The 20,350-nt window shown below is 42.2% G+C and overlaps 1 protein-coding gene across 2 annotated transcripts; it reads right to left on the reverse strand.

Moving 5' to 3' along the window:
* Positions 1-1,115: 1,115 nt before the first annotated feature.
* cd83 (CD83 molecule) lies at positions 1,116-18,446 on the reverse strand. Of its 2 annotated transcripts, XR_009507106.1 has the most exons (6): positions 18,310-18,446; positions 17,769-17,893; positions 15,411-15,639; positions 14,009-14,100; positions 13,522-13,746; positions 1,116-2,705 (listed from the first exon to the last, which is right to left on the reverse strand). XR_009507106.1 is itself a non-coding variant. In XM_059945550.1 (5 exons), exons 1-5 carry the CDS (start codon positions 18,371-18,373, stop codon positions 13,636-13,638), a joined length of 621 nt encoding a protein of 206 aa, XP_059801533.1. In that variant the 5' UTR covers positions 18,374-18,446; the 3' UTR covers positions 10,270-13,635. The 2 variants fall into 2 exon arrangements, 1 of the variants encoding a protein (XP_059801533.1); XM_059945550.1 differs by lacking the exon at positions 1,116-2,705 and having other exon boundaries at positions 10,270-13,746.
* Positions 18,447-20,350: the final 1,904 nt, after the last annotated feature.

The raw sequence follows: 20,350 nt of genomic DNA on the forward strand, positions 1-20,350 counted from the left end.
GTCCAAGTGGCTCTTTCAGTGGTAAAGGTTGCTGACCCCTGCCCTAGTTACTTCTGTGTAACCTATTCTTTCTTGAACGTCACAAACCACCAATAGATGGAATTAACTGAACAGGCTCTATGTTCTTGATTGTGATCTGTCTGTGGCACAAAGACATTAAACCTTCAATAAAACTGAAGGAGAAAAAAGAAAATAATTTTAATGACCAAATTTTAAAGACCCAATAATATATGGTTAATGGTTTAAGTGACTACTTGTTTATCTTTCCACTCTGCATATTCAAACTGACCATATCCAATTACCCATGAAATGTGTTGAAAGTAAGCATGTCCCAGCCTGAAAATATCGACTTTATTCATTTCCACAGCTTCAGCCTGACCTGCTGAGTTCCTCCAGTGTTTTGTGTGTGTTGCTCTGTATTTCCAGCATCTGCAGACTTCCTTGTGTTTATAAGGAACTTTTTTCAAGCACCCAGTTTGTCAGATCAGATCAGTTTGTTTCAGGGTGCCCTGAAATTCCTTGCTTGTGAGAAGCTCACAGCAAACAGCACAGGTGTCTCCCGCTTTACGAAAGTTCGCTTTACGCCACTTCGCTTTTTAGTACCTGTTTTCACTAACTGAAAGAGATCTGAAGAGGATTTTCACTATTACTAAAAAAGGCACCCGCTTTAAACTTGCATTTACCCCGAGAAAGACTACCGTGACTGTGAAGCCTAATCAGTTTTTGGCCGAATCTTCACGATTCTGTAAGTGAAACTACACTGTACATACATTATTACTACTTTATATAGGCTGTATATTTATCGTATCATTCCTGCTTTTACTATATGTTAGTGTTATTTTAGGTTTTATGTGCTATTTGGTATGATTTGTTAGGTTATTTTTTTGGGTCTGCGAATGCTCAAAAATTTTTCCAGTATAAATTAATGGTAATTGCTCCTTCGCTTTACGCCATTTCGGCTTACGAAAGGTTTCTTGGGGACGTTCTACTTTCTGGTAGCGGGGTAAATCTGTATATACAACTGTAAGTACAGTAGAATGGTGCAATTATCATAATGCAATCTGAGGTAGAGAGAAAGAAATGCTAATGTAACAATAACAGAAAAACAGAGAGAATAAAGGAATTTATATTTTATTTAAATTTCCTAGATTAAGTTCCAAGAAATGAACATTATAACTATAAAATAAAACTATAATAACTATAATATAACTATAATAATTTTCCATCTTTAAGATGATAAACTAAAATGGTATTTGATATTGTTTTGATGTTTTTTTAAATCATCCCTGGACTTGTTCTGAAGAAAACATTCTGGTTTCTCTAGCTGTGCAGATGTCACATATAATAAGGACTTCATCATGTCATAAAACACTGTGGATATCGACCACCTAGCAGGACATGGGGAGACACACCTCCATGTGTGTCCACACTGTGTTACATCATCTGGTAGAATGGCCTAAGAGTGGAGAGGAGCCTCATTCGTTGCTTAGCAGCATACCACAGCTGCCTGCTTCTGGTTGCTTGGATGCTGTTAGTGCATCAGGTTTGCTGTTGTCAATTTCTACTTTAGAAATAGTAGCCAACTGGAATCTGTGCATTTGCTTCTTGAAAGTTCCCACCATAATCAAACCAGATCCCTTATACTCACTTCTGGTAAGCAGCTTTGCTACATCTGACCCAGATTTTATGGAGAACTGCAGATTTGTCTGCAAAAATCCTCACATGTGGCTAAAAGTTCAGGTCTCCAGTGTGTAAGGCCATAATTGCAGAAGTCCTGGACACAAGAGATATGGAAGTTCATTCATGCTCCAATGTTGGACTCCTCTCAGACTTCATATTTAAGATAGCTTTTAAGCAGACTTGTGTTATGATCATTTATTTTTAAATTTTTAATTATATTCCTCAGTTGTTTCTAACTTAGGCTTAGTCAATAGACAATAGACAATAGGTGCAGAAGTAGACCATTCAGTCCTTCGAGCCTGCACCACCATTCTGAGATCATGGCTGATCAACTATTATCAATACCCGGTTCCTGCCTTGTCCCCATATCCCTTGATTCCCCTATCCATAAGATACCTATCTATCTCCTGCTTGAAAGCATCCAGAGAATTGGCCTCCACTACCTTCCGAGGCAGTGCATTCCAGACCCCCACAACTTTCTGCGAGAAGAAGTTTTTCCTTAAATCTGTCCTAAATGACCTTGATGCACCATCAATAACTCACTCTGAGATGTAAAGGCGAGATATCGGCTTTTATTGACTGGAAGAAGGAACAAGCAGTGAGTGACCACCATACTACATCCTGGAGACTGAGAGGCCGGGCTCAGGCCTTGATCGCCATTATACAGGGGTCTGTGGGAGGAGCCACAGGAGCAGTCAGCAGGGGGCGTGTCCAGACAGGTATATGTAGTTCACCACAGACCTACCCCATATTCTCAAACCATGCCCTCTGGTACTGGACTCTCCCAGCAACAGACAGTCCTATCTGAATGGGTCTCACTTTGGCCACTTCCCCAAACCTCTCTATGATGGGACTTACTGCTGGAGGTTACTGTCGGTATCCAGAATGTTACCCGAGATACACTGCACTTCCACGATCTTCGGCGGTCCAGACTAAGAACGTCGTAGGTAGAACTCAAACAGTTTGCGGCCAACCACAAATTCTGAGCCTAATTCTTTGGACTTGTTGATAAAGGACCTCAATGGCTGCAGAGAAGAAGGATGAATAAAATATACCATTACAATCACTGAAACTTTCTTGCTTGTTAGCTGGCAAAAATGTTTTGCTTTAAAAACACCACCCCACTGTCCCCACCAACATAATGAAACTGCTGCCAAAGAACCACATGACATTAAAGTGACATCAACATTCACTTAAAAATAGAGAATATTCACCACCAGGTTCAAGAAGCATCTTTTCCCCTTAAACCACTCCTGTTTTGAACCTAACTACTACCTTGGTAAAGACCACTTTGCACAACACATTTTGTTTTCCTTCTTTTTGTTCAAATTGAGTTATTTCCTGCAAAATTTTGTATAATGTTGTTAATTTACTTGGGCATATTGTGAATTTATTTGTCTGCAATGCTACTGCAAGTAAGTTTTTCATTGAACCTGTGCATATGACAATAAACTCAACTTTGACTTTGTATGGGAGTGTAGCGATGTACTACATACACAGCTAGACGTTTCAAGTCGTTTCAAGACTAGTTTATTCAAACTTCGCAGCGCTGGCATTTAATCCCTGGCGCCTGCCCTCCCCGGGCAGAAATGATGTCAGAGGTGCATTACCAAAGTCTCCCCTCGCGCTGGCTATTTGTGAGCCGGTTCGCCTGCGCAGAAATTGAGTCACCACAGGAGTTTGGTTTCTAGCCTGGGTTGTCCCCATTTTCTCAGTCTGACTGCTACTTACTTGGCAGTATTAGTGCAGTGATACACAACCTATCAACTCTATGCTTGGATTTCAGCTGGTATTAGAAAGTCTAATACATTTGTACTGAGTGAACATGTTGAGTCTGAGAGTGGCTAGAAGGGTGCAGGATCCTCAAGAGTGAGCAGGATAAGTAGTCAACAGGAAGGAAGTTCAGAGACTTGTGGAAAGGACAGGAGTTGAACGAGCTGGATTGCTCCTACCTAGAGCCAGTACAGATTTCTTGGGCTGAAAGGCCTCTTTCTCTGCTGTAAACCTTTTCTGTGATTTTGTGCCATTGGGTGACCAGAGGTGGTGCCATGCTTTTGTGTTTCTATAGATATGGGGTCACGTCATCCATCAGTGGGGCTCCCAATTCACCAGAGATCAGCTGTGCCCCTGCACTATAACACGCCTTTCAACTCCAATTTCTGCTTTTCCTCTCACCTAGCCTCACTGGCTATTTTTTTTCTCTCTGCACCTACAGCCTTTGCAAGAGCTGCCAACTTCAGGATTAGTATCAAAAAAGATTTCCTTTGTAAGTAATTACATTTCCTCTAGCAGAAATAGGTGCACTTGAAATAACTCCAACAATATTAATAGAAGCAAAACTGGTTAAGCAAATATTATTTTCTCTGTGCACTTGGAGTACCAGAAATTTAAACCTGTTCTGTTTTTTCTGTTTGAAATTACACTCAAAAATGTATTATTCTTCTGTTTAAAATATTTTTAAAAAGCAAATTAAAATTGTATTATAGTATTAGTAAGAATAATATCAATGGCCTGAAAAATCAGCTCGTTCAGCACCAATGAATTGCAGCCTTGCTATTGACACAAACCTATCACTCTAAAAGCACCGATGCTAAGGGGTAATTTCGCACCATGTTTAAACCTTTATGAAGGTAATCATGATTTTACCCATATTCACCACATGGAGGCGAGTTTACCACATAATGGCCCTGCTGCATTCAAATACATTCTCTATAATCTGGCATATTTCTAGCAGATGTTTCTGGGCCTGGGAGATCTAATTTCCAGAATGCATATCAGGGATTTAAGTGTGGCCTTAGAATTTCTGGTTCATTTGGTCAGCTTTTGAACCTGAAATTCTGGGAAACCCTATATAAGTACCTCAATCCTGATGCATTTGAGTATCTGCACTCTGTAGGAAACCCAGACTGATTACTGATTGTTCCTTCAGTGGAACAGAGCCAAGTGCCGGGTATTTCCCAGTGTCAGCAAGGTTACTGCTGGATATCGACCACCTAGCAAGACATGGGGAGACACACCTCCATGCAGACTGACTCCATCCACTCTGACCCACCCTCACACACAGAAACAGACCCTGACCCCTCAAGCACCTGGGCCTGCACTTGATGGACTTCAGAACGATGAGAAGGGAGGGGGATCTCATTGAAACCCACTGGATACTGAAGGGCCTAGATCAAGATGTTTCACTAATAACAGCATATAGCATCTGAGGGCACAGCCTCAGAATAAAAAAAATGACACTCTAAAACTAAGATGAGGAGTAATTTCATCTGCCAGAGGGTTCGAATCTATGGACTTCAATGGCACAGAGGGCTGTGGAGGTCGAGTCAGTGGGTGTGTTTAAAGCAGAGATGGATAGATAGGTTTGTAACTGATAAGGTGTTAAGGGTTCCTGGGAGAAATCAACTGTGATTAGATGGTGGAGCAGAACTGATGGGACTAATTGCCTAATTCTGCTCCTTATGGTCACCCCTCCTCCCCTCACACACACACACACACATTTCACTCACACTCTGACATTAGTGCCTTCACCCAAGCCACTTATATAAATTGTAAAAAGAATTGTGGGCACAGCGCAGATCCCTGTGGCACACCACTCATTTATGGCTACCCTGTTTCCTGTTACCACAACATTACCTCCTAGTCCACAAAATGATACATTCCATAATCACTCTGGAAGTGAAATCTTAAATCAGGGCACTAAAACACAGAGGTTCATTCCTGTTTACTACATTCTCACCTTTTTGAATGCCTTTCCATATCCTATATAACGATTACAGCATGGAAACAGGCCATCTTGGCCCTTCTATGATGATATTTTAATTAACATTGCTATATAATATTTGTTATTATTTTATAAATTCAGTAAAACCAAACTAAGAGACCAGGGCTCCAATTCCAGCACTCTCTGAGACCCTACTGAGACCCTGTTCTTAGACTGAGTTCTGTAATCTGGGTTTCTTTCACACTCACTGTGACCCCATTTAATCTGTTTAAAATTAAATTGGAAAATGTATTACACTACAGTGTAAAACAAACAACCAAATTAAAACTGTGTTGCAATATTAGTAAAAATTACATCTAAACTCAGCTGGTCCAGTACCAAAGTACAATGTCTTACTACAGAAACAAAGCTTTGTCTCTAAAATTACAAACACGAGAAAGTCTGCAGATGCTGGAAATACAAAGAAAAAGACCCACGAAACGCTGGAAGAACAGGCCTATGGAAACGAACAGACAAAACGTTTCAGCCGAGACTCCTCTCCAGGACTGGAAAGGAAGGGGGAAGATGCCAGAATAAAAAGGCGGCCGGGGGTGCGGAGGCAGGTGGCTGCGAAAGGTCAAGGTTTGGACGTGAAGGAACCTGACCCGAGCGGAGAGTGGACCAGAGGAGAAAGGGAAGGAGAAAGGGAAGGAGGAGGGGTGAAGTCAGAGGCAGGTGAGATGAAGTAAAAGGTCAGAGTGGAGGATAGAGGAAGTGTCAGGGGTGGGATGGATTTGTTTACCGGAAGGAAAAATCGATGTTCAAGCCATCAGGTTGGAGGCTAGTCAGACGGAATATAAGGTGTCGCTCCTCCATCTTGACACAAGAGGACGTGTGGGAAGCGGAGTCGGAATCAAATTGAAAATGTTTGCGGAGGGGTAGTACCGTAATGTTTCTGTGGGTGGTGCTACTGAGCAATATTTAAATACACGACAGGGAGGGACTGAATTTCAAGTCGTCACTTTTTATTGTCATTTCGACCATAACTGATGGTACAGTACACAGTAAAACCGAGACAACGTTTTTCAGGACCATGGTGCTACATGAAACAGTACAAAAACTACAGCGAACTACGTAAAAACAGCACAGACAAAAAAAACACTAGACTGCATAAAGTGCACAAAACAGTGCAGGCATTACAATAAGTAACAAACAGAACAATTGACACGGTAGAGGGCAGTAGGTTGGTGTCAGTCCAGACTCTGAGTATTGAGGAGTCTGATGGAATTTGAATGAGGGCTGCATATTTGATGAGATATTTTGAACTAACCACATAGGGCCAATTACTGGCATCTTAACACAAGTGCACGAACTTATAAATGTTAGAATTTGTTAACAATCCAGGCTTTGTTCAATCAGGATCAGCAATTCTATCCTTATTTAAGGGCAGGGGATTATGACAGACTTTTTTTTTACTTGAAGTGGTTTTGCAGCCCTTTCACAAACAAGATCCGCATATGCTGAAAATCCAAAGTACCGCACACAAAATGCTGGAGGAATTCAGCGCATCAGGCAGCATCTGTGGAAAAGACGTTTCGGGCTGAGACCCTTCTTCAGGACTTTTCCATAGATGCTGCCTGACCCGCTGAATTCCTCCAGCACTTTTGTTTTTGTGTTTTGCTGCCCCTCTATCAGCTTGGGTAACTCAACTAGTTACAGCCAGAGGATATTTACTACGGCAGTAATTCCTCGATTTAGAGCCATTCGATTGACATTTTTGCCGTAACATCATCGATTGTAAGATCTTATCGCTCCCCGAGGGGCCGCTGCGTCCATGCGCTCCGCCATCTTCAACGAAGATTGTTATGTTTATTATTTAGTGTTGCGTTTGTTACTGTGGTGAACTACATATCCCTGTCTGGACACTCCCCCCTCCCCCCCTCTGCTGACTGCTCCTGTGGCTCCTCCCCAGACCCCGGTATAAGGGCGATTGAGGCCTGAGCCCTGCCCTCAGTCTCCGGGATGTAATGGTTAATTGTTGCTTGTTCTTTCTTCCAGTCAATGTTACTGATGGTGCATCAGTTGTGATTGCACTGCTCCTGGGAAACGCTGTCTCATTCTGCCCTGCTGAGCTGATGTACGGTTAGAATGACAAAGTTTTTGAATCTTTGGTTTACAAAGCTGTTTTCTGCTGATTTGTAAATTGCAATATGAAGAATGGAATGAAACCCTAAGAGCCAGCCCAGCAGCCAGTACGGAGAGAATGATTAGAGTGACCCAAGTGCTTTCTATCGTTTTGTTGGCTCCCACAGCAGGAAGACTACAATGGATGTTCCGAATAAAGCTGTGTCTGCTATTTTGGCGTTTATTTAACAAGAACTCCACTCTGTCAAACATTAGTACACTGAAATCTGAACTCAAGTCCAGCTGTCCTCCTGTTCTTGACAAAGCTTTTTTTTTCTTAATTACTTCTCACACAAGGAATGCATTGCACCAATTTCCTGGTGCATTTTAATCTTGTCCATACAGATGCTACACCACTTAAATAACTCGCTTGTGGGAAACATATTAATCGCCAAAGGAAATGGTTATGAAATGCCAGTGAGATATTATCAATGAAGTGCTGGAAAACAGTGCACCAGGCTTTCCCCCTGTTCTTTCCTCCGCACTCACACGAAAGTCCTGCACGAGCCTCCTTAGTTATAGAAGTCTGAAATTCCTGACAGCTGCTCAGCAGACACCCTACGAGGCGGTCCCTACCACTTAAACAACCTGACCCAGCTATTCCTCTCCTCCACTTATTTTAATGGAGATTGAGAGGTAGAACAGGTTGTTCTGCAGGTTAACAGATTGAGAGATTTTATTTTTCCCTAATGGTTAATCATAGTTTTGGACCATTTATATTGGTTTGAAAGTCAGCTGACTCTGCCATGGTTCTTAACACATTTCCTGGGCAGGCTGTTGAAACTGACATGCAGAACATCCCATGGAAGTCTTGGTAATGAGGTAATCTGCCAGTTCTCAACATAATGTGTTTTTGATCCAGAGGTCAACGACTAGCACCAGCAGCAAAGCACAGCCAATTTATCATCTGCGTTTCACAGACAGCCGTGGAGGCCAAGTCTTTGGGTATATTTAAAGAGGCAGGTGAATGGGATTGATAGGGATAATGATGGCACAAACTCAAATGGGCGAACGACCTCATTCTGCTCCAAGGTCTTATACTCTGGGGACAAAGCAGACTGCTGCCAAGTTGGATATTTATTGCAGAAAAGGAGGGCTTCAGGACCTTCCCGATGGGGGAATGTGCTATGCAAGACTGAACATCCATGGTGAAGATGAGCCAGATGAAAATTGAAGTTGATAAAATGGTGGAAGTCATGCCAGTTGCCCTCAATACAGGTGGGAAGGGGAGATAGAACTTAGTCAAGGTATGAGGAGGTTAAGTTCAGTGGGGTAGGAATGCTGAAAGTCATCTGCTATTTAATTTCTCTTCAAGAAATTCTTCTGCATGCAGAGAGGGAAGAACTCTGGAATTCCATTAAGTCACAATTAATGTTGTTAACTTTAAAACTGGAGATTAATAGTTTTTTGATAATCCAAAAAATCAAAAAGGAACTTCTTCCTTTCCAGCCCTAACGAAGGGTCTCAGCCCAAAATGCTGACTGTTTAATCCTTTCCATAGATGCTGCCCAACCTGCAAAATTCGCCAAGAGTTTGTGTTACACTGATTGTATTTCCAACATCTGCAGAATCTCCTGTGTTTATGAAACAAGCTTTGCCTGGCCAAGCTATTCTCATATTTCAAGATATCTAAGAATTTCCAGATTTTAATTTAGTATCAGGTGGTGCATATGGATCTCTTTTAATACTTCACATTTCCTAATTCAATGGCTAAAATGAAAATCTGCCAAAGTGTTCAGGAAACATTATCAGACTGATTCATGTGGAGACAATTTTTGTTGGAGCTCATAATGAACAAGTTGAAGGCTCATAGGCATGAATCACATTACATTGTGCATGGTGTTCACTGCTTGCATTTCTCACCATCAATAGTGCTGCATGTCATGAAGATTTAAAACCCACAGGGCCATGCCTCTATCACACCTCAGTTGTGCTCTGCTTACTTCAGAGGGAGAGGAAAATTCAGCCATTTGAAATTAGGGCTTGGCACTTCTGGTGCCAGGTGATGAGTAATCTTGTCAGAAGAGCTAAATGAGAAAATGACCATGAAGGAGTCAGTTAACAGTCCAGATGCTGCACACTTTGGGATCTATGAAATTATATAAAAACAGCTGTTAATAAAAAAGCCAACAATTGTTGCGTAAAACAATGTCAGACAGCAACAACTCCAAAACTAATTGAAGGTATGGATCCTCTAATTCTCAAACAGGTTAGACTGAGCCAGTTAACGACACCCAGGTTCTTGGTCCAATCAGATTAATTAAAACGAAGTAGCAGGAGGGAACTGGAAGCTGGAAGATTATTGGACAAAAGTATGAAAGAGGAAAGAGGAAATAGAAGCTTAACAAAGGAAGGCCTATTGGTGCAGAAGTGAGATCTCTACAGGTACATTGTGTTATGTTGGAACTCACAATGGTCAACCCTAAAGTCTATTACTATTTGCTACCTTCCTCTGGAGAGAAGCAAGTTAAATATCATTGGGTAAAAAAGACCTACAAGATACGTTATGGCTAATAATGGAAGTTCAGAAGCAGGCCAGTCTTCTATAGCAGCCCTGATACTTAAAGTAATGTTTTATTTAAATATTGGCTGCTGAAGCACCTTTTGTGTTTACGTGAACACCTTCAACATCCTCAGTTCATTGTTTTCCCAAGCCATTTCCAAACCACCGTCACCTGTGGTACAAAAACTTGAATGCAAGGTCATTTTAGAAAAAAAAACATTATTTATTTATTTATTTTGGGAGAGTCAGGAGCCTATTAGGTTGTTGTCATTCAAAATGCAGCAGAATGCACAGCATAGAATAACCACCACAGAAACTGGCCCTTTGGCCCATCAATATACCAATGGCTTACTCTAATCCTACATTAACTGTTTAATGTTCTTATGAAATACAGTTATAGCAAGAATTGATTGTGAGTGGGACATGTCTGGTGTGAGAAAGGGTGTGGTAATTGGGGGCAAAGAGTGATGTAATTTATTGTGTACATCCAGCTTGAGTGATGTAGATGTATCCTCAATAAAAAAACATCAGATCAGGTTGCAGGCAGATTCTGTGAATCTGTGTATCCACTAACATGGAGCAAGGGTTGTCCCAGAGCTTGGGGTGGAGAGGCTGGGCTGAGAGGTGCAATCGCTCAGTGCTGAGATCCAAGGCTCCAGGTTGAACCCTGGTCATCAGAGTGGGTAGGGGCCATTGACAGCACCAGCTTTGTATCGAAACACCAAATCCTCTGGTGTCTTGAATCCTCTCCTGCTGCGTAAGAATCTGTGGTATCTTCTTCTTTTGGTTAGGCTACACATCTCTCCCCACCCTGAAGATTTCACTCATGGCAAAGATCAGACAGTTGTGTGTGCATCTGTACACTTAGAACCACACATGTCATTCACCCCATCCAGTCCATGCATGCTCCTTGTGAAGAAACCACATCAGTCCTTAAATCACACAGAAACTGTTCATTGCAAAATATATAACATGTACCCCGTCTATTCAAATGGTGAACCTTCATGGCAAGGGGGAGGGGGACAGAAAGGGAGAGGGAGAGAATCTCTCTCCTTGGATTAATGAAGAAGGGAAAATCTGCAAATGCTGGAAAACCAAGCATTACACACAAAATACTGGAGGAGCTCAGAAGGCTGAAACGCTGACTGTACTTTTTTCCATGGATGCTGCCTGGCCTGCTGAGTTCCTCCAGCATTTTGTGTGTGTTGCTTCTCAAATGTTTTACAATTACAATTCTTCAAAATGAGGGTAACAATAACTGTTAGCGAGTTTCAATTGCTGTAATTACTCCATTAACATTCTGAATCGAGTCAGGTAAATGAACAGAATTTCATACTTACAATGACACATCCAAGGATTATAGGGATCTCCGTTCCCGCATTTGCGACATTTACTAGACAAAAGGCCTATCCCACAATCTCAACTCACTACCATCAGTAAGGGGGTACAGAAGCATCGGGATTGGGACTACTGGATAGTTAACAGCTTCTTCCTTCAGGCTGTGACACTAATGAATACAGTAGTACTCTGCTTCCACCGGGGTCTCATCATTACGACAGTGTAAGTTTACTGTTTCCCCGTGCTGCATTTTACTACACACATTTCAAATTATATCTTACTAACTCATTTACAGTATAACATTTTAGTTTTTGTGCTGTGTGTGATACATATTTTGTGGGTGCACTATGATCTGGATGAACAGCATTTCCTATGGTTGTAGGTATGTACAGTCAAGATGACAATAAACTTTAACTTGAACATCCCAACTAGCAGAACCCCTTTGAATGTTCAATACTGGTGTCTGCTCCAACATCCAAAATATACCATCAGTGATGGATGGCTCCATGAATGTCCAACAAATCAGAAGGTTAAGAGACAAAATGGAGCAGTGCAGTAGCGTGGCAGTTAGTGTAATGCTGTACAGTGCCAGAAGCCTGTGTTTAATTCCCACCGCTGTCTGTAAGGAATTTGTACATTCTTCACGTGACTGCGTGGGTTTCTTCCAGGTGCTCTGTGATTCACGTTCCAAAGATGTTAGGGTTAGTAAGTTAATTGGTCACAGGAGTGTAATTGGGCAATGCAGGTTGGTTGGGCTGGAAGGACACGTTACTGGGCTTAATCTCTAAACAGATAAAAATAAAACATCTTGGTCCTGCACTGTGGCAGAGATACCTCTTTAACTACATGCATGTACAGGAACATTCTCCTAGTCTTCTTGATACACCTTTAACAGTGTGTCAGTAGCAGAAATGTTCAGAAGGAGGATCTCAGCCTGAAAGATTGACTGTTTATTCTCCTCTACAGGTGCTGCCTGACCTGCTGAGTTTCTCCAGCATTCTGTGTGTGTTGCTTCCACCTTCACCTATTCTCTTTTCCCATGTAGTTCCAATGGGACAAAACCAGTGTGTCCCATCAAACTGTGTACAGACTTTATTTCCTGAAGACTGGTTCTTATTTTAGTTATCCATAATTATTCTATCCATAATGTCTTAGATCCAGAATGATCCCTAACAAGACTTACTGCATCATGCAATCTCTCACATATAACATTGTCAGTAACATTGTTTCTCTCATATAACATTGTCATTAAGAGCCAATTTAAAGTAGAGTAACCTACCAATAAATTTTCGGGGTTACTTACTTATATAGTAAATATAGTAAAAATTGATCATAAATCATAATTAGAAAATAGAAAAGGGAAAGTACGGTAGTACTTTGGAAGGTACGGCCCAGATCCGAGTCAGGATCCATTCTGGAGTCTTATCACAATTGGAAAGAAGCTGTTCCCAAATCTGGCTGTACAAATCTTCAAGCTCCTGAACCTTCTCCCGGAGGGAAGAGGGTCAAAAAGTGTGTTGGCTGGGTGGGTTGCTTATCCTGGCAGCACTGCCCCGAGCGTGCGGTGTAAAGTGAGTCCAGGATGGAAGGTTGGTTGCAAGGAGCCAGACACTGGCAGAAAATCACGTGATCAATTAAAGAATATGCAGGCACCACATGTACAACACTGAGGTCGTGATAACAGATCTCTGGGTGATCCTGATTCCAATGGGCTGTGGGTTTGGTTGGCTCATTCACCACTCTAAAATCAGTCTGATGCAAGGTTTCAGAGATGAGACAGTGCAGATACTGGAACCGCAGCAACGAACAATGTTGGAAGAACTCAGCGGTTGGGAGAAAGGAATTGTGGACATTTTGGGTTGAAACCCTGCATGAAGTTCTGATGCAGTGCTTCAACCTGAAATACTGACTACCACTTTCTCCTCCACAGCAGATGCTGATCAAACTGCTAGGTTCCTCCAGCAGATCGTTTACGGTACAGATTACAGCATCTGCAGTATCTTGTGCCTTAGCAAGAAGTACTTGGGCTACTCAGTGACGAATGGGAATTCAAATGGAAATGGAAACAAGCATTTGCTTATTACTTGATTCATGATGTGCATACAAAAATCACCTGTCCATCCTAGTGAGATGGCCATCCTCATTTTGCCTCTGGTACTTGTAGCAGACCTCACATGCAAGGTTTCCATTCCACCAAGTCCAGCTTTTCATTCCCATCAGCTCAAGGTCACGTTGAGTTGAGCTTGTCCTTGATTGGTTCCTCAATTTGAATTTGAACAGAGTTCCGCAAATCTGTGTTTATTAGCTTTCTGTAGTTTTCACGTCCTCTGGTGATTTTCTGGAAATGGAATGGGTTGGGAGGGCGGGGTAGGTGGTGGTTTTGAGTAGGAAACACACACATTGTTAGAAATACTTATTTTACTTTCAATCCAAAGTACAGACCTATAGCCTATAGTTATACGAGATTGTCTCTTTGTTAACATCCTTGTTACTAGTGAATACCAGCAGAAACAGTTCAACTGTACAGTTCTAGGTCCCTCCAAACAGGAGTAAGTAACAAGCAGTAATTGTTTTAAAAGTACAAAGTAGAGCAAACTTACCATAATCATAAAACACAAGCATAGTAAAGAAAGGAGGCAGAATACAGCTATTAAGGGTATCGTCCAGTTCAAACTTAGCAAGCTTGTATGACCTAGACAAGTAAAAATTCAGCTCAGTTAAAACCAGACAACAAATTATGTAAAGGGCATCATTTTCAGGTGTACAGAAGATGACAGTTTTCCAGCAGTCCGGAGATAATTAAGCGTTGGAACCGGAGATAATTAAGCGTTGGAACGTCAGTGCAGAGATAACCCACACTTATGCAGGAGGTCACATCACCCAAGTTTCACTCCTCCTCTTACTACCCCCTCCAGTTCTGCAGTTTATTCCCTCTCACACATGTTCATCAATTGATTCTTTCTGCATTAAGCAGTAAATTTCAGATACCAGTGCAAATTTGGGATTTAGGAGGAAACAAAGGGAACATGCATTCTCTATGCAGACAGGATCAAGGTCAGGATTAAACCCAGGTGTGGGGGCATCTGCACTAATTGCTGTGCCTAGGCTCTGTTGTGCAAGTCTCCTGCAGATACCACTGTTGTAACAGGATGTTAGATGTACAATTAGTTCTGGAGTGCAAAGTTCAACTACAGCTGAAGGTTCCCCAGTGCCATATTCTTTTCTATACCCAGTGTACTTGACAGCAAATGGGAGTGGTAAACTGGCTGAAGACAGGCTTATGTGATATGGGCACATTAGGGGTGAAGATATTATAGACCATCCGCTTAGCACTTCTAGCCAAAAATATTTGCTATGAACTTGAGAACTTGAAGCCCATCAAGCAGACCAGATATGATGTGACTCCAGAGCTTTGATTTCTTCCTTTGCTCTGAGACCAACCATAACCCACCCACTTGGGTTCCAGCAGTACAACTGACCGATCCTAAAGCAATACCTCTACCAACTCAGCCCAGAATGGCCATCACTGGATTCAGCCAGACCCAGTCTCCTGAACAACCAAACACGACCCCCACACTGGCTGACTTGGGTGATGTCCCAGAGTGTACAAAGCGACCCTTCCACACCTTCAGAAGAACTAGCATGGCGACCTAACGTGTCATGATGACACATAATGAGAGGATTGTGGAATTATGTGGTAAATCAATCAATTGCCTGTCAATGGCTGTGCAACCGCTCATCAAAATCAATAAAAGCTAGCTGTAGCCATGGCAACTCTTTCACTGTAGCTGGCCTTGAATTAACAGGAACATACTGCAGTAAGAAAACAAATCCTCACTAAGACAGGAGCTGGTCCATTAAAGTGATTCATGGGAAGTCGCACCCATCCCCTCAGTTCTATTCCGCATTATGATATGATTACAACCCTATACTAACTACCCTGCACTGTTCTTTAACTTACATGATAACTTTTAACTTGTTACAAGGTAATTATCTACTTACCCATTTCTTTCAAATTCATAAATCCTTTTTTATTTTCTTCTCCAATTGGTGCCCACAAGAAACACTGGTACATTCCCAAGTCTTCACTGGAGATATTGGAAATAATCAAGGAATAGGGTTCGCTAGGTGTCGACTTAACCACTAAGCTACAACCTCTATACTTCCTGGGAGTTTTTTCCTTTAAATTGTTGAAAATAATTCCTGATAACTTGATCCCATCATCAGCCACCTGTTGAAGTGTAAACAGAACTAAAAGAGTTAAACAGTACTTAATAACTTTCCACTTGGAGCTGAGAAATGAACCATTGCAACAGATTAACCTGGTGGAGAAGGTGGAGGAATAGGATGGCATTCAGTCCTGCTACCTCTCAGCTCCAACAACCGGGGTTCAGTCCTAAATGTCTGGTCCTGTCTGTGTGGGGTTTGTACGTTTTCCTTGTGAATGTGAGGGATTCTCTCTGGTTGCTGCAGTTTCCTCCCACCCCCCAAAGATGTGCTGGCCACTGCCAACTGCCCCCAGAGTAGGCCAGTGATAGGATTGATGGAAATGTAGGGAGAATGGGTCACAGGGAAATTAGACCTCTCTGAGAGTCAGCAAGTATTTGATGGGCCAACAGATATGCTTCTTTGTTGGAAAATACAGAAAGTGTATTCATTTGCCTTGCAAAGAGGCAGCAGAAATATGGTGAGCTCTATGAGTACCTTCAAGCTCTTCCCAGCTGGCCTGGTCTTTCTAGGCAAATTCAATTGTCATTTATAGCAGTAATTTAAATTCAGCTATTTGAGGCAAAAAATATCTGGTGAAAATGAGTATTAGTAACAGCAATCTTGAAATCACAAGACTGTCACTGCAAGAATGTCATCTGATTCACTAAATCCACTGGGATAAAAAAATTTACTCAATCATGCCACAAGACTTGTGACATTTTTTGTAAAATGACATTGCAACCCATTTTTAATCATGTCAAAACTGTTGTAACTGCAACCACAGCACTTTGGGGGTGGGGTGGGGGGAAATCACCCAGTACTAGCAAAATTGAGAACAGAAAGCAAATGCAAAACCTGCATTCTACGCAAGAATTATAACATGGAACCCAAACCAACACCCACTGGACATGAATGCTCATGGAAATTCAGCACAATAGATAACACAGCAAAAGCCAAAAGATAAAATAATGTGACCTTTCCAAAAGCTGCAATATATAATTCTGAATGTGGTTTTCTACAATCTTTGACATTGCTAAGTGATTTCCTGCCCTGGTAGGTTTCTTTTTTGCTTCCTGTCTGAAATATAGGACTGTCTCTAAGTTTAACATCTAGCTGCATATTGCATGTTTCCACTACAAATATTCACTAATGTTTATGCTTCTCTGCAATTTAAAGCTAAGAAGCAAAGGAACTGTCTGGGGTATTTTTTTTCTTGGGGTTTCTGGGCAATCCCCACCCACTCCAAAAAAATTTCAAACCCTTTATTTCCTGACATAGTAGAATATCTTTAAAAAACTTGGAATTTTTACAAATTTTCAATCTCAAATTTACTGCACTGTGGAAGTCATGACCCTGTACAGGTTGAGTGAAATGACTCAAGTGTCCAACATGGTGATTAAAGCCTCTCTCAATCAACTCCCCAAAAGGGCAGATTACTGACCTCAGTTACTGTTGCTGCAGTCCCTGAGTCAACATCTTCCTTTTGTATTTATTTTCTATTTGTAATCTCCGACAGCATTTATTGCCCATCCCTAAATCCCCTTGAGAAAGTGATAGTGAACCACCTCCTCAAGCTCTGCACTCCTTTTAGTGAAGGTGTTCCTACAGTGTTGTGTGAGATAGATAGAGACATAGAGAGGGGGAGATAAGAGATAGAGAAGGAAGAACACAAACTATGGAAAGAGCACTGAAGGAGGTGGTGTCCCATGCACCTCCTATCCTTGTCCTTCCTGGTGGTCAAGGTCATGTTGCATGGGAAGTAACCGGGTGCATTTTGCAGATGTGCACGCAGTGGTGATGGGGATAGGATGCTTTACCCTAGACGATAAGATGCACAGCTTCTAATTTAAGACCTGGATCTTGCTTTTATAGGAATTTGGTTGGTTAAAGGGTCTCCCCACAAGACACAGGCCTCTAGACTGGGCGTTACCCTAGGTTAGGGTAGGAGTTAGTGATTTTATGCCTGCTCATAAACAGTAAAGTCTGTAAGTCTAACAAAGTGGCACCAATATTTTAAGGTTCCACATACACAGTGTCCTCTTTATTAGGTTCAGCTGTATACCTGCTCAACATCATATCAGCGACTCAAAGCATAAATAGATGCTCAATAGCGTCAATAAAGACCAACAAAGTAGCAATAACTCTACGTACCTTGTACCAGCTGATAGCCCAGTATGGGACACCTTCCTTCACCTGGGATATGCAGGATAAGGACACCTCATCGCCCAGATTTACAGGGATTTCACTAATCACTTTTGAGCCCAGGCAGTACAGCCCTACAACAGTAGTGAGAAATCACAGGTTAGGAACCACGATATAACGAATGCAAATAACTGCTGGAAGCAAAAGGGCGGTTACTATTCCGGGCCCGGGCCCGGGCCCAGTCCCTGTATAACATTGACCGGCTAAGTTCCTAACAGATACGATAGTTGCTTTGGATTGCAATATCGGCAATCTCCTCTTGTCTGCAGACGCTAATAAAACACATAGCGAACTTCACATATAAAATGGTAGGAGTCCTGACGAAAGGATCTCGGCGGGAATCAAGTTTACTTTCCTTCCGCAGAATCTGCCTGGCCTGCTCATTTCCGCCAGCATTTAGTCCGTGTTTCGCAAGATTTACAGCCTCCAAATAAAGCTTAGCGAATAATAGCTTAACACTGCAGCCAGAAGAAAGCACAAATATAAATACCAGGTTGTAGCATTAAGATGAAAAGCGCGTTCGCCGTCAAGCAGGTCAGAAAGTCCTTCGCCATCGTTAAAGCAAAGGGATCGGTTCAACTAAAGGGCGGGCGCATTTAATAGCTTTTCGTTAAGTTTCGATTTCCCAGAAATGAGCTGGGTTACAGTGGCGTAATAGACTGACGTTGAGCGTTTTGATAGGATGACAGGGCTCCTAACTCACCACCCTGATGTGTACTGTACCAGAAACACCGCAAATGTGGCCATCGAGGGGTCTCAGTGGGGTTCTCCGTGTGGTCTGCTGGGGTCTGGGATCTTCCTTCAATGGCTGAAGGGCTAATACCCGAATTGTTGTGTGGATTTCATTCACCTATATGGCATGTTAAAGATGTGGTTTCAGGTTACCTGCAGACACATGATAAAATATGTTGAAATCAGCATGGTTTCATTAAGTGAAAATCTTGCCTGAAAATTTCTTCTTACAGCAGCGGGCCAACAGCGATTCACTCAGGTTTGCCAACTGAGTAGCCAAGGAATTAATTCGCAGCAGTTTGGTGTTTTGAGCAGCAGCCAATCAATGATCAGAATTGATTGGCAAGAACAAATTAAAATAAGGCACGGGCAAGAGGAGCGGCTATTGTTGAAGTGGGTAGTGTTAGAGAGGTCATTTGAGGCTTTAGCTCTTCCAGGCTTCAGTGAGCAGTGGCTTGAGTAGGAGAAAGCAAAAAAGTTAGAGGTAGATTTTATTTTTAAGTTCATTTATTGTTTTCCTTTTTCATGTTTGCTCAATTAAATAGCCAGTATCCCTGTGGCCAATCCCTGCAACAATAGTATCCACTTTGATACTGTTGAGGGTATGATCTAGCAGAGGGAAGTCACACTAGTCAGGTCACTGGTGCTGAGTCTGGCTCTGTGACTCAGAAGGGAATGGGGAGAAAAGGCAACCTGTGGTGACAGGGGATTTGTTAGGGGAACAGAAAGGAGAATCTGTGGATGAGAATGAGATTCCCAGATGGACTGTTGTCTCCCAGGTGCCAGGGCTGGGATATCTCGGATTGATCCTCAGTGTTCTTAAGTGGGAGTGTGAGCAGCTGGAGGTCCTGGTCCACTTAAGTACCAATAATATGGGTAGGAAGAGTGACAACACTTTGCATAGTGAGTTCAGTAAATCAGATACTAAGTTAAAGGGCAGGACCTCCAGGGTGTGATCTCAGGATTGCTCCCCATGCCACGTGCTAATGAGGCTAGAAATAGGAAGATTATACAGTTTAACATGGCTAAGGAGTTGGTGTATAAGGGAGGCAGAAGATTTTTGGATCATTGGGCTCCCTTCCAGGGAAGTTGGGACCTGTACAAAAGGGATGGTTTGCATCTTAACTGGGGGGGGACTAATACCCTGGTGGGAAGGCTTGTTAATGCCGCATGGTGGAGAGGGATGGGAACAAGAGTGCTAGAACTGATAGCAGAGAGGTTGTGGAGGCAGTTGCTGATTAGACCTCAGACAAAGTTAGGAATTAAAAGATTGAACATGGTATGACTAGTGCCATGAGCTGCCTATATTTCAATGCAGGAAGTTTCATAGGATAGATGACAGTGCTGAAGATGAGGTAGTGGGTTTGCAAACAGAGGCAGATTGGGAAAATCACGTTGGTGCTGGATTCCAGGAGGGGAAATTTCTAGCGCAGCTTGTCATTGAGACCACTAGGGGATCAGCTATTCTGGAATGGAGGTACTTTGGAGGTAGTGATCATAATATGATCGAATTCACCCTGAAATTTGAGAAGCTAAAGTCAGAGGTATCAGTATTACAGTGGAGTAAAGGGAATTACAGAGGCATGAGAGAGGAGTTGGCCAGAATTGATTGGAAAATAACACTGGCAGGGATGATGGCAAAGCAGCAATGGCTGGAATTTCTGGAAGCAATTTAGAAGGCACAGGATATATATATATCCCAAAGAGGAAAAAGTATTCTAAAGGAAGTATGACAAAAGAGGTCAAAGCCAACATAAAAGCCAAAGAGAGGGCATATAATGGAGAAGAAATTAGTGGGA

The sequence above is a fragment of the Hypanus sabinus genome, chromosome 20 (genome assembly GCF_030144855.1).
Source record: "Hypanus sabinus isolate sHypSab1 chromosome 20, sHypSab1.hap1, whole genome shotgun sequence".
Classification (NCBI taxonomy): Eukaryota; Metazoa; Chordata; class Chondrichthyes; order Myliobatiformes; family Dasyatidae; genus Hypanus; species Hypanus sabinus.

Bases quoted from the DNA above. Each gene is read 5' to 3' on its own strand.
- cd83 (XM_059945550.1), bottom strand. From the start codon at position 18,373: ATGGCGAAGGACTTTCTGACCTGCTTGACGGCGAACGCGCTTTTCATC. The intron at 17,894-18,309 runs GTATTTATATTT...CTACTGTTGTAG, and splicing joins CATCTTAATGCTACAACCTG to GGCTGTACTGCCTGGGCTCA. The intron at 15,640-17,768 runs GTACGTAGAGTT...ACACTTCAACAG, and splicing joins GGGCTATCAGCTGGTACAAG to GTGGCTGATGATGGGATCAA.